The following is a 14,335-nucleotide window of genomic DNA, read 5'->3' on the forward strand; positions in this document are numbered from 1 at the left end:
TAGATCGGTTAGATCGGTTATCGGGCAGTTCAGGAAGGGATCTCTTGTATGGAGTTCCACCGGGTTCCGGGTCGTGGAGAGGGAGGTTGGAGCGGCCGACTTCCCGAGTTCTTCGCGTAGAGGAGGATGTCACTTGCAAAACGCTCCAGTATAGTAAGATGTCATAAAATCTAATCACTAAATGTTGCATAAATATTTTTGTAATAATACTGTCTGGTAGATCGGTTATCGGGCAGTTCAGGAAGGGATCTCTTGTATGGAGTTCCACCGGGTTCCGGGTCGTGGAGAGGGAGGTTGGAGCGGCCGACTTCCCGAGTTCTTCGCGTAGAGGAGGATGTCACTTGCAAAGACACTCCGACGCTCAAGTCAGTCGGGTGTGCAGGCGAGAAAAGAGTATAATGTTGTTAGTGACGTACCTTGGGGGAGGGGTAGGACCCTCCCCATATATACCCTGTCAGTAGAGCGGGCCCCACAGGGGGAAACCTCCCTCCTAGAAGGTTCCTTCCCCCCAACTGTCCTATAGCTGGCGTAGAGGGCGTGTGTCCGGGTCACAGACCGGGCGGGTCGCGCGCGCGACGAGCTGACCGCTCGGGTCGGTAAGTCCTTGGGCCGGGTCGACATCCGGTCCAGCTGGGCTGGGCCGTAACAGTGCCCCCAATGCGCCAGTTGTGGTCGTGAGCGTCGTTGGTGGCGCGTTCTGTTTTTCTAGTGGGTCATCGTCTAGTGTTTCGGATACCCGTGGTGAGGACGCGCCTTCTGCGCGTGCAGGCTTGCTCGTCGTGGGGATAACCTTTGTCACCTCGTTCTTCGCGCTTCTCATTAAATGCTCTTAATGGGCATTTTGAAATCCCGTGAGAAAAGACAATTTTGTCCCTGTCTTTCGTGCTTCTTAGGGGTGGTTTCTTTGGTAGTTTTCATTTGACTCCATTTCCCTTTCATTGCACTGCTACTGCATTTTCTCCACTCTCTTCTCTTTCTTTCTCAAATCCTCACTGCGAGTTGCTACTTTCGCCCTTTTCAGATTACTTCCAACTTGTTCAATTTCCTTCGATCAATTCATCATCCTGGTAAGCTTCGTTTTCCCTGTGCTGTTACTGATGCGGCGTGGCTTAATTTTCTCGCTTTGGTATGCATGTGACGTTTTTCATATGGGTTGTGTCTTCATTGATTTTTTAGTGCTAGGTAGATTTTGTAGGGGGGGTTACCATTCTAGTACACTGGGTTTAGGATTGCCTAAGTTTTGCTTCGTCCGTGCTTGATTGTAGAGTAGGTGAAATGTAGTTTATGGGCTAGTTCCGATCTCCCGGTCTCGTAGACTAACTGAGTGGTGTCCCCACTGTAGGTATGGCCCCCAGTCATGTTGCACGGGCTTCCGCCTCGAGCGCGGCTTATGATCGGTATGCCTGGGTGACTTCCGACGTAAAGAATTCCCCTAACCAAATGGGTGTAGAGGAGCTAACCGAGTTTCGTCAAGCCGAGTACTTGTGCGGTGGGACTGACGAGGAATCTAACTATGATGTTTTCGTCCCCGCCCCTCATGAACGGATATACGAACTCAACCCGCACTCCCCCCGAATTGCTGACTGGATCTGGTTCTACAAGACAATGTTTACCCAATTGGGGGTTTGCCTTCCTTTCTCTTCTTTCCAAATGGCGCTTCTTAACCAGTGTTCCATGGCGCCGTCGCAGTTGCATCAAAACAGCTGGGCTTTCATCCGCTGCTTCGAGATGGTGTGTGAATATTTAGAGCTGCCAGTGTCCGTTGACGTTTTTCTTTACCTCTTTACCCTTACAAATCCTTCTAAAGAAGGGAAGGCAAGAAAGGGGTTTATGTCCTTCTGGTCTGCCCAGGGTCGGAGGATTTTTGGCTTGCTTGAGGACTCCTACCACGGGTTCAAAGACAAGTACTTCAAGGTGCGCCCAGCCAGAGGTCACCATCCCTTCTAGTTGTCATTGGAAGGACAGCGCTTCATCCCGACATATTAGAGTTTCGGGGCGGGGTCCAATGCCTTTACTAAGGTAACATACAAAGGGGTATCCCCTGTGGATAAACAAATTGTCGACGTGTTGTTGGCTGTTTTTGGAAAAAACCATGTGAACCTCCATCTCCTCATGGGCGACTGAGAAGTCGCTAGAAATTATATTTGTGAGTAGCTTTAACTTGCGTTTCTTGCGTTACTGTTGCTTTGATTTGCTATGCCGATTTCACGACTAACGGGTTTCACTATTTTGCTGTAGTGGGGATGTCTGCCGAAGTGACCGGCCTTGAAAATTTATTCAATACCTTTCTTGTTGGCGACAGCGATGAGGAGCCGGCCAATGAGAACCAGGAGGCTGCCCCTGAAAATAATGAGAATCAGGTGGTGCCTCCCCCTAATGCTTCCGAGGCGTCGGCTCAAAATGCTGACGAGACGCGTGTTTCTCCCACGCAAGACGAGATGGTTGGTACTGGCGAGGACTCGACCTCCAACCCACAGTTTGAGGAGGATGATGTAAGGGTTATAAGCAATCCAAAGAGGAAGAGGTCGTCCTCTAGCCCTGAAGGAGCCCTCACTGTGATGGAGAGGAACTTCGATGCTGCGAACTTTATTGATTCCCAACTGCTTCCTGGCACGGAGGAGTATTTCCATGGCTCCGACCTCCGTGGGCAGGCGAGGTGGATGTATCGTTCTCTCCTTCTCGGTGCTGCCATAGCAAGGAAGGCCGAGTTTGCCTTGTCGGAAATGTAGTCAGTGTAGAGGAAGCTCGAATCCTCCGTTCAGGCCAACAACAAATTCAAAGTTGAAGTTGAATCACTTCGGGAGCGGTTGGCTAAGGCAGATGAGAAGCTCAAAGCCGCCGAGGAGAAGGCCACAGTTGCTGAGGAAAAGTTGAAGACCTCTGATTCAGCCGTTTCCAGGCTAACCGAGCGAAAGCTGACTTTGGAGGGTCAGCTCAATGCCGCTCAGGGCCGGGTGGTCCCATTGGAGAAGGAGCGTGATGAAACTGTCTCGTTGGCTAAGACTGCCCAAGACGAGGCTGCTGAATTTAAGAAGAAGTTCAAAGAGATCGTGAAACAGGAAAAAAGTGCCATATTGATGACTGAAGAGGCCCTTAAGGCCCAAGTGAAGATCGTGGCTCCGGACTTCGACACATCAGCAATTGGGGTCTTCAAGACCATTCGGGACGACAAGATTATCGATATGCTGAAGAAGTGACTCTTGTGTTGTATGGACTGTAATTTTTGTACTTTGTAGCTTTGCGAATTTTGTCGTTTTATGTCTTTGATGTTGTGACTTTAAACTATTTCGCTGAAATGGTAGTTGCCTGGTCGGTTTGTAATCTTTCTTCGCTTCTCGTGTGGCCGGTGATACTTTTATATTATGATTTGTCGCCGTTTTATTGGTATTGGCTATTCGTTTGTTTACTTTACCGTTACGTTGGTAGTTGGCAAGGCCGGGTTGTGGCCGTAGCTGATGAGGCCGGGTTGTGGCCTTTATCATTGCTATAGCCGTTTGTCGCGGCATTAATTTGGGTGTTTCCCGGGGTGATCAGTCCTGGGTGACCGTGTCATCGCCGTGTTAATCATAAAACAAGTGAACGTTAATCATGGGATATAAAAAGGGAAAAATGAATTTAATCTCAAGTGAATATTAATCGGCAGCTGGTTAGATCTATAACAATAATAAGTATTTGACAAGAGTAATTTATTTAACCGTAAAGAAACTTGGGTCTTACTGAGACCGGCAGGTCGCCCACTCAGCGTATCTGGTTTACGAATAAAACCTCCTTAGGTTACTCGCGTTCCATGTTCTCGGGACTTCTTTTGCCGTCGAGTCTCTCTAGCTTGTAGGCACCCCTGCCGATTACTTCCTTCACCCTGTACAGACCTTCCCAGTTTGCTGCCAGCTTGCCTTCCCCGTGAGTCGGTAGTCCGATGTCGTTCCGCCGCAGGACCAGGTCATTTGGTTCGAACTCTCTCTTGAGCACTTTGGCATTATAGCGCAGGGCCATCCTTTGCTTCAGTGCTGCTTCCGACAAATGGGCCATCTCTTTAGCCTTGTCTACTAGGTCTTTTTCCACAGCTTCTTCAACTCCTCCCAAGAGTAACCGTGGGCTCGGCTCGCCGACCTCTACAGGTATCATAGCATCCACCCCGTATGTTAGGCGAAACGGGGTCTCCCCAGTAGACGACTGCTGGGTTGTGCAGTAGGACCAGAGGACTGAGGCAAGCTTGTCAGCCCATGATCCCTTCTTCTTATCAAGCCGCCTTTTTAGGCCTAGCAAGATGACCTTATTCGCGGCCTCGGCTTGACCGTTCATCTGGGGGTGTTCCATGGACGAGAACTTTTTCTTTATGCCCAAACCGGCGAGGAACTCTCCGAACTTCTTATCAGTGAACTGTGTCCCGTTATCGGAGATAACGACCTCAAGGATGCCGAATCGAGTCACTACTTGTCTCCACATGAACTTCTGACAATTTGATGAGGATATGCTGGCCAGTGGTTTGGCCTCTATCCACTTGGTATAATAGTCGATAGCAATTATTAGGTACTTGACTTGCCCCGGATCGACTGGGAAGGGTCCTAGGAGGTCGATTCCCCATTGTGAAAAAGGTCGGGAAGATGTCAATAGACTTAGCTCGGTTGCTGGTGCTTTGTGGAAATTGGCGTTCTCCTGGCACTTGATGCATCTTCTCACGAATTCTTTAGAATCCTTCATCATCGCTGGCCAGTAGTAGCCAGCTTTGATGAGCTTCCTTGCTAGGGCTTTGCCCCCGATATGGTGACCACAGCATCCCTCGTGGACTTTTCTGAGCAAATAGTCCGTTTGGTCGGGACGCAAGCATTTTAGTAGGGGTTGGCTGAGTCCCTTCTTGAACAACTGGCCTTGTATGATTGCATACTTGGCCACCTCCCTTCTCAACGCCTTGGCCGACTTCTCGTCTTCAGGGAGCTTACTGTTTTCCAAGAAGTCGGTGATCGGGTCCATCCAAGAGGGATCTACCTTTGTTAGATGGAGGGTGACTGTTGGTTCTTTTATCAAGCCTTGGATGAGAGACCGATTTCCTGCTCCTAGCTTTGTGCTCGCCAGTTTCGACAAGAGGTCTACTGCGTATTCTTCTCTCTCGGGACGTGTTGTATTGAGAACTCCTCAAATTTCCTGGTCAACTCTTTGATCTACTCCAGATACCTTTGCAGTAACGAGTCTCTGGCCTGATATGTTCCATTGATCTGGGAGGTTACGACCTGTGAATCACTGCATACTTCTAGTCTCGTGGCTCCGACCTCCCCGACTAGGACTAAACCGCCCAAAAGAGCCTCGTATTATGCTTGGTTGTTTGATACTAGGAATTCAAACTTAATCGACTGCTTATATAAGACTCCCGTCAGGCTTTCCAAGATTATCCCGGCACCCCCAAATGTCTGGTTGGAAGCTCCGTCCACGTGGAGCTTCCACCGTGTACTCAGTGTCCTGGTTGGGTCTCCTGTGACTTCTACCAAAAAGTCGACCATTGCCTAAGCTTTAATCGCCTGCCTGGGTTCTTATCGTAGGTCGTATTGGGATAGCTCAACAGCCCAAGTCATCATTCTTCCCGCTAGGTTGGGTTTCTGGAGTACCTGGAGGATTCCCTGGTCCGTCCTCATGATCACTTGGTGGCCCTGGAAGTACCGTCGCAGTCTACGGGAAGAGGTCAGGAGGGCAAGTGCTAGCTTCTCTAGTTTGATGTATCTTAACTCTGCTCCCTACAGTGCTCTGCTCACAAAATAAATTGGTTGTTGGATTTTTCCTTCCTCTCGCACCAAGACCGCCGCCATCGCTTCATTCGTTATGGCCAAGTACAGGTACAGCGGCTCGCCGTTCTTGGGTTTCCGAGAACAGGTGGTGTCGCAAGTATCTTCTTGAAATGCTTGAATGCTTCTTCGCACGCTGGGGTCCATTCAAACGCTATCCCCTTCTTCATCAAGTTGAAGAATGGTAATGCCTTAGCAGCCGACACCTCGAGGAATCGGGACAGCGCAGTGAGCCTTCTTGCCAACCTCTGAACGTCTTTGGTGCACCCTGGGCTCTTCATCTGGAGTATTGCTTCATACTTTTCCGGGTTGGCCTTAACCCCTCTTTGGGTAATCATAAACCCCAAGAATTTTCCCGCTTCCATGGCAAAGGCACACTTAAGCGGGTTGAGTCTCATGCCGTGTTGTCAGAGGGAGGCAAATACATTTTCCAGATCACTTATCAGGCCCTCAGGTCGGGTGGTCTTTACCAGGATATCGTCTATGTATACTTCCACTGTTTTGCCTATAAGGTCATTGAATATCTTGTTCATCAACCTTTGGTAGGTGGCCCCTACGTTCTTCAGTCCGAACGGCATTACCTTGTAGCAATATATTCCCCTTGGCGTTATGAACGCCATCTTTTCCTCGTCTGGCCGGTGCATCAGTATCTGATTGTAGCCGGAATAAGCGTCCATGAAGCTCAGATACCGATATCCCGCCGCCGCATCGACGAGCGCATCTATGTTGGGGAGGGGGTAGGAGTCTTTGGGGCATGCTTTGTTAAGATCGAAGTAATCTACGCACATTCTCCATTTTCCGTTGTGCTTTCTAACTAGGACTACATTCGACAGCCAAGTCGAGTAGTCGAGTTTCTGTATAAATCCTGCTTCAATAAGGCTGGCCGTCTGCTTGGCCACCTCCTCTGCCTTTTCTTGCGATATTTTTCTTCTCCTCTGGGCCACTGGCTTGACTTCCGCCTTAACGGCCAGGTGATGAGACATGAGCTGGGGGCTATCCCCGGCATGTCAGCTGGTGTCCAGGAAAAGAGGTCGTCGTTAGCCCTGATCATTTCCATTAGAGGTTCTTTCAAATTTTATGGGAGGTTTCTGTTCACGAAGGTGAACTTCTCCTCGGAATCGCCAACCCTGAACTTTTCTAAGTTCCCTTCCGGCTCGGGTCTAGGCTTGTCGTCAACCCTGGCGTCCAAGTCGGCGAGGAACACTCTCGATGCCTCTTTGGATTTCTTTCTTAAGAAGAGACTGGCATTGTCGCAGGCGACTGCCATTTCCAAGTCCCCCTTTATGGATCCCACGGATCCGTCATCAGCGATGAACTTCATTATCAACATCCTTGTACTGATTACTGCCCCGAGATCGTTGATGGTCTTTCTTCCTAGGATGACGTTGTAGGCCGTGGAGTCTCGCAGAACCACGAACTCCGCCATTACCAACCTCCTTCCTTTTCCTGGTCCTAAAGACATCGGTAGGGAGATTATCCCATTGGGTTTGATGAAATGGTCCCCCAAACCTACCACATCGTGCTGGTGCGGCTTTAAATCGGCATCTCGGAGACCTAGTGCATCGAACACGTTGCGAAACATTATGTTTGAGTCAGCACCGGTGTCTACGAGAATCCGCTTGATCAGGCCGGTTCCCACTCTGGTCGTGATGACCATCGGGGGGCTTTCCGCGATCTCATCAAACCATTGGTCCTCCGGGCCGAATGATATGGGCGGAGTCCTTTTGAGGTTTTGCGTGGGGCTGCGTGACGAGACCGTTAGGACCTTGGCATCTTTCTTGTGGGCCGACGTCGACCTTGGGGCCGTGTCTCTACCGATTACCACGTTTACTATGGTGAGGCCGGGCTCGTGGTCCTTGGGCTCTTGATGTCGTCTCACCGCGTAGCTCTTGTCCCCTCCTTCTCGGTCCCGATCTTGTATTCTCAGCTCCCTAATGAGGTGGGAGAATTCGGCTAACTTTCCCTCCCAGATTACTTGTTCCAGCGCATCTTTTAGGTCAAACAGTCCTGTATCTTGTGTCCATAGCCCTTGTGGTAGTCACAACAGAGGCTCTTTTTCCCTCCGGTTTTGTCCTTCAGAGGTCGGGGCTTCGACAGGATCCCCTTCTCAACTATCTGCTGGTAAACTTCTACAATCGGGACCTCGATGGGGGTATAATTAGTGAATTTTCCTACTCGGGGAAGCAGCTTGAATGTCTTGGCCGGCACTCCGTCTTTGGCATGCTCCTTCATCCTTTCCCTGTTATCGTGCTGCCGGGGTTCGTTGTAGGCAGGCTGCCGCTTGTTGACCGCCACCACTTGATTGACTTGTTCATCGTTGATATATTCTCTAGCCACGTTCTGGATTTCCTGCATCGTTCACACCGGCTTAGTGGTAAGATGCTTCCTAAAATCCTCATTTAGAAGTCCATTCGTCAAACATAAGCTGGCCACCGAGTCGGTTAGGTCGTCAATTTTCAAGCACTCATCGTTGAACCTATCCAAGTATTTTCTGATCGGTTCGCCGTGTCTTTGTGTCACCCCGAGTAAGTTGATCGGGTGCTTCGCCTTTGCGATGCGGGTGGTGAACTGAGCCAAGAAGGCGCATCTGATGTCTGAAAACTTGACTACGGAGCCTTGTGGGAGGTTGTTGAACCACCGAATTGCAGGTCCTGCCAGAGTGACTGGGAAGGCGTGGCATCTCACCTCGTCGCCTACTCCTTCCAAGTTCATCCTGGCCTCAAAGGCCGTCAGGTGTTCTTGTGGGTTGGGTCCCATCATACCTCATGTTCGTGGGCTTATCAAAGTGCTTTGGTAGCCGGACCTCAAGGATTGAATGATGGAAGGGGGTCGCACCCATGATTACAGGGCGTCGTGTCCTCCTCGATCCTTCTCCATCGTCCTCCTGACTTCTCTCGTCGGCTGGCTTCCTTACAGGTCGAGTGTAGATTACGGGGTCGCGCCGTCTTCTTGGCGCTTCCCGGTTCTCCTCCTGGAGACTATCCGATCCGGATCGCGGGCTCGGTGTACGCCTATAACGACTTCTTTGGGGACTTCTCCCTCGTCTGTTGGTAGATCTCGAATAGCTTGGTTCGGGAGTTTGTTGACGATGTCCCTACTCTGCCAGCTGACGTTCTAGGTTCTGCACCCTATGTCGCAATTCCTGCATTACTCTAGCACTATTGTTGCCTGTTCCCCCGAAGGGGCGTCTCTCTTCGAGTCATGAGGGTGGCTCGGGTTGTCGTAGAGGGGACCTCGTGCGTTCGCGGGAGGAAGCCGCCGAGGTCGCCCCCTGGGTTCGGCTCCATCGCTAGGCTCTACGGGACCCAGTAGGAAGTCCATTTGGTCTGAGTCCCCACAGACGGTGCCAATGTCCGATAGATCGGTTATCGGGCAGTTCAGGAAGGGATCTCTTGTATGGAGTTCCACCGGATTCCGGGTCGTGGAGAGGGAGGTTGGAGCGGCCGACTTCCCGAGTTCTTCGCGTAGAGGGGGGTGTCACCTGCAAAGACACTCCGACACTCAAGTCAGTCGGGTGTGCAGGCGTGAAAAGAGTATAGGGTTGTTAGTGACGTACCTTGGGGGAGGGGTAGGACCCTCTCTTTATATACCCTGTCAGTAGGGCGGGTCCCACAGGGGAAAACCTCCCTCCTAGAAGGTTCTTCCCCCAGCTGTCCTATAGCTGGCGTAGAGGGCGCGTGTCTGGGTCACAGACCGGGCAGGTCGCGCGCGCGACGGGCCGACCGCTCGGGTCGGCACCCGGTCCAGTTGGGCTAGGCCGTCACAAATACTAATAATAACCATTGAAAATATCATTAGAAATTAAAACATGTTATGACCCAAAATATTTTTATGATAACCAAATAGTGTTTGAAATCTGTAGACAATTTTTTTTTTCTTTTTTACTATTCACACAAAGAACGAAACAAAAAGTTTCCTACGCTATGTATGCAGTGTGAAATCAGGTACAAACTCTTTTGCTATTGATTCGCTGGTTTAGCAGGTTTAATTTTCTTACAACATGGAAAGGGACCACCTGGAAAAATCACGCTAGGACGGCGTAAGTCAAATTCTACATGTTACTTTTATAGGTGCAACACACTTTACTTAACAAGGTGTATAAACACTCTTCTAATTATCTTTAAAGTAATTACACATAATAAAAATTATATTTTCTACTTTATTAATCTTCTTATTATTATTTTTTTACAAACATTCATAGTTTAAACGAATTAATCTGTATTTTATAGATACTTTAAAGATAAAGTCATCCACCATGAAAAGTTTTACTCTCTATATGGTTAACACTTTGTTTAAATATAGTACCAAAATATTCTCTATCTTTGCGTACTTTTTTTTGTACTTTTTTAATTTTGTTAAAAAATGTTCTGATTTCTGAAGGCATTTGTTAGCAAAAATCATTAGAATAAACATAAACAAATTATTTCAAATAAAATGTGTTTGTTATTCTTAATACATTTATTTTCAAAATGAAGGGATTATTTTGTAATAGCATTGAAACACCAATTCTTTTTTGTCCAGGAATAGTATTCAATTTGTAATGTCTCTTTTAAAATATGAAAGAATACTTAATCATCAAACTGATTCATTGAGACTTCTCATATTCTTGAATCCAATTCTTTATATTGAGCTTATAGAAAACTATTCCAAATCATAACCATTAACTATTTAGTTACTAGTCTTTGATGTGTTTCACGTTATACTAAAAGATGTTAATACTTCAGAACAATTTAACTTTGTGGATCTTGAAGAAATGTAAATAGGAAAAACTACTTGATGTAGAAAGAGAATGTTTAATGTAGTAAGAAAATCTCATTACCGTTAAATCAAACTTTCTGCTCTCTTCAAAGAACCTCTCAAGAGAAGTCCAGCTAAGGCTGGATGTTGTTTAAGAACCTATAGTGTGTACCCATGTAGTGTGTTGTACTAATAATAAAATTTGAATTAGAGATATTGTGTAAACTCGTCTTTCATGCTTTATTTAAAATTCTATTAATAAATATCAATGAAAATACATTATACGTTGATTATAATATTAGTTTTAAAACACAATTCATATAATTATTTCCACTGTTCTAACCAATTAATATCTAGTCATAACGAACAATATCCAAATGGGTTCATAATCAGTTATTACTACAACTTTAAAATAGAAAAACAAACTGAAATTCACCAAGAAAGCAAACATAAAAATGGTGAACAAGCAAATCAAGTAGTCCTTTGATTAACAACAGCAAACCAATTTCCTACTTTATGGCCAAACCTACTCTGTGAATTTAAAGAAAAGGGATGACAGCATTCGTGAAAATGATAGTTTCCCAGACAACACCGATGCCTTGTCAAGGGGCTCCGTCACCAGATCTGTCATCTCTCCAGTTGTAAGCAGCAACAGGCTCGGGATTTCAAGAAAGTCAGCAGCCTAAACAACCACAGTCACAGCATTGAGTTAATTTGCAAATTAACATGGAGGAGATCAAAAGATTAGAAAACTTTTGGAGCATGTATACTAACTAGCAAAGGGAATTTGCTCCAGTCAAAGACAAGAATGAATTAGATGCTCAATCTAACAATGAGAACCACATTCATCATGATACACACATCTATTAGCATCCACTATAAAATTAGATTGAAAAGTAGGCATTAGAGTATTAGAATGACACCACATCCATCTATTCTCTCCTGATCTCAACCAAATAATATCTAAAATCCGTGCTTGTAGTATATAATATCAAGAAACAAGAACAAAGAAACTAACCTCGTACAATTCCGAGAGAATGTCTATGTTACTCTTGAGGAATTCTGTGACCCAGCACCGGAAATAATCCACAGCCACAAGGCCCTCCTTGATCCGGCGGGAACCATATATCTTATGGAAATCCCATACCTTAGAACAGAAGTCAATGATTGATGAGAGTACAGAGCTATCAATGTTCACAGGGATCTCAGTCCACCAACCACTACACCTAACACAGCGTCTTAAAAACACAGATTCATCAACGGCAACACTCTTATCGATCTGCAAGACCTTTCCGTCTTGGCTTCTTAAGGAGACCTGGGCAAACTGCAGACGTTCGTCGCCCCAATAAAGAGAAAGGCAGACTTGACCGAAGGCAGGGGACTTCATGAAAGTCTTGAATTTATTGTGATTATGATGGTCCCTACCCGGATTCCCAATCTGAGTGAACCATATTCTGAAGTTTCCACAGGCAACCTTATCCAAGCCTCTAAATAACTTGAGGTTATTCAATTCCTCCAGAATGGCTCCACCGCGTTTGTTGTTGCCGGCCATACCACAGAAATAGTGGAACATTTCGCTCGACAAATTGTCATTGAGGTGGCCACCATCCTTGCGCTTTTGCACCTTACTTATCGCTTCCAGCAAGCTTGGGATCTGAAGATCTTGCGCAGCCTAGAGGATCCAAAGTAATAATGACAAAGGGAAATCAAATGTATTAAGATTAAAGGGGAAACGATTTCTTATTGAAGGAATAAGCTAACAGCTGCAGCCTACACTACATGCTTCCACAGAGTCTAATTCAAAATCAAATTCTAACCGGCTAACTAACTAACGGCATCTAACAGAATGCGAAAGCTGACCTGATGCAACTCGGGGAGAATGAGACTGTTCCGGTTGAAAAAGGCGGTGGACCAGGCCTCGTAGTGGGCGGCAGCTTTGTCGTGGGTCTCCTGGAAATGTTGTTTCTTCTCCAAGAAGAGGATGACCTGAGAGAGGACATAGCTGGAGACATTAGGCACGGGGATCACTCCATCGCCGTCAACCACCAAACCTTCTTCAATAGCATCAGCGTGGCCCTTCAAAACCCCAGATTCAGCAACAAGGCTCTTATCGATCCCCAGAAGTTTTAGATCCGCCGTGCATCTTTTTTTACCCCTTTTGTACCAATCGTGGAGAGAGCAGCAGAGACCATTGAATCCGTCATCCTTCGCAAGAGTGTAAAAACGAGCTTTCGCAAGCTCATATTCATGGCAGAGCCGACGAGACTCGTCCGGCTTAAAACAGCGCGCCAAAAAACTTGGTTTACTGTGTAGACGAGAGAAAAAGAACCAATCGCTAAAGGCTTGACAAGCATCCACGCTGTAGAATCCCGATTGCTTCAGTAGCAAAAATTCGCTAATTAGTTCTTCCCGTAATGCAGTTTCGCTGTCGCTTACATAACAGAAAAAGTCGAACAACCCGGACAAAAAATCCTCCATCAATAAGATAAAGTGCAGAAGGAAGAGGAAAAGCCGGAACTGGATCCCTCCCTGCCTCTTCACATAGAAAGAAACTGTCTCTTTGGTTTCTCATTGGCTCAGTGGCTGGTTTACGGGCTTTCTTAATCTACATGGAAAAGGGACCACCGGTCTGCTGTATTCAAGGCTGCGTTTGTTTACAGAGATAGGACATTGATACAGGGACATAAAAGACACAAAATTATGTTTGGCAGAAGAAATATGGACAGAGACAATGTGTTCAGAGACATTAAATTAGTGTATTTTGTGTCCATCCTGACAAGAAAGACACGAAGACACTAACAATTTCTTTCATTATTTTTGTTAATTTTTCATAATTATAATTTTTATTATTATATTTTTCATCTCAAATTTTTTGAATGAAAAAAAAAAGAATAAATTAGATTTTCATAATTTGTTCTAGTTTATTACCAAACAGAATACAAGAACACAAAATTTTGTGTCTCTGTCCATCAGTGTCTTGTCCTGTCATATTCTCAGTGTCTTGTCCTGTCCTGTTCTCGAAAACAAACGCAGCCCAAATGTCATAGATATACAATAAAAATACTAAATAATGTGAATAATAGATATGTTTAATGTTTAATTTAATAGGTATATATATATGATTATATTCATTATTTTTAGTTAGATGGTTATTTCTTTTTATTCGATTTATTCATGTATAATTAATAATGGTTGAATGTTTAATTCACTAAATATAAAGATGATTATCTTAACAATTTAAGAAATAATTTAGGATGAAGTGTTTTTTTTAATTTATCGAGTTAATTCTAGAGCTTATAATTCACATTATTTAAAAGTGATCGTCTACTTTAAAAAAATCAAATAAATAATGTGTCTGAGTGTTTGTTTGGATATAAAAAAAATTAATATTTTTATTTTCTTTTTATTTTATTTTATTTTATTTTACAAACATCCATTAGTCTAATGGTTTAAAAGATTTAGTGTATATTCTACAGATACCTTAAAAATTAAGCCATCCACCATTAAAAACTTCACCTATCTTTTAACATGTTTAATTATGGCCTCAGGCCTTCCGAAAATTTTAGTTTTAACCCTCTTTTCAATATCTAAAATACTGCATTTTAATTGGGTGATTGACGCCGTATTTTGATGTGGTCATAATTTACAATGCTATATAAATTTAGAATGCGTTAAGAATTTTTAATTTGACTACTCTTGAGTATAACATTTATATTTTGTTAAAAAAAAATTCTTTTAAGACGTTCAAGTTTTGTAGATGCATTAGAAACGTTATTAAATTGACCAATAGTTAAGTGGTTAGATAAATAAAAAGTAATTTTATA

The 14,335-nt window shown here is 45.2% G+C and overlaps 1 protein-coding gene across 4 annotated transcripts in view; it reads right to left on the reverse strand.

Annotated features, from left to right (window-relative positions):
* Nucleotides 1–13,128, reverse strand: part of LOC107609547 — a 65,325-nt gene extending 52,197 nt beyond the window's left edge. For 3 of the 4 annotated variants that reach the window (XR_002351022.1, XR_002351021.1, XR_002351020.1), the window contains exons 1-2: nucleotides 12,372–13,128; nucleotides 11,530–12,183 (exon numbers count right to left, since the gene is read on the reverse strand). Coding sequence is in view for 1 of the 4 variants with exons in the window: in XM_016311548.2 (XP_016167034.1) it covers nucleotides 11,038–11,193; nucleotides 11,530–12,183; nucleotides 12,372–12,989 (1,428 nt within the window). In the remaining 3 variants the exon portion in view is untranslated. Of the gene's footprint in view, nucleotides 1–10,813; nucleotides 11,194–11,529; nucleotides 12,184–12,371 lie in introns of those variants that run through there. The other variant, XM_016311548.2, reaches the window with a different exon arrangement.

The sequence above is a fragment of the Arachis ipaensis genome, chromosome B07 (genome assembly GCF_000816755.2).
Source record: "Arachis ipaensis cultivar K30076 chromosome B07, Araip1.1, whole genome shotgun sequence".
Classification (NCBI taxonomy): Eukaryota; Viridiplantae; Streptophyta; class Magnoliopsida; order Fabales; family Fabaceae; genus Arachis; species Arachis ipaensis.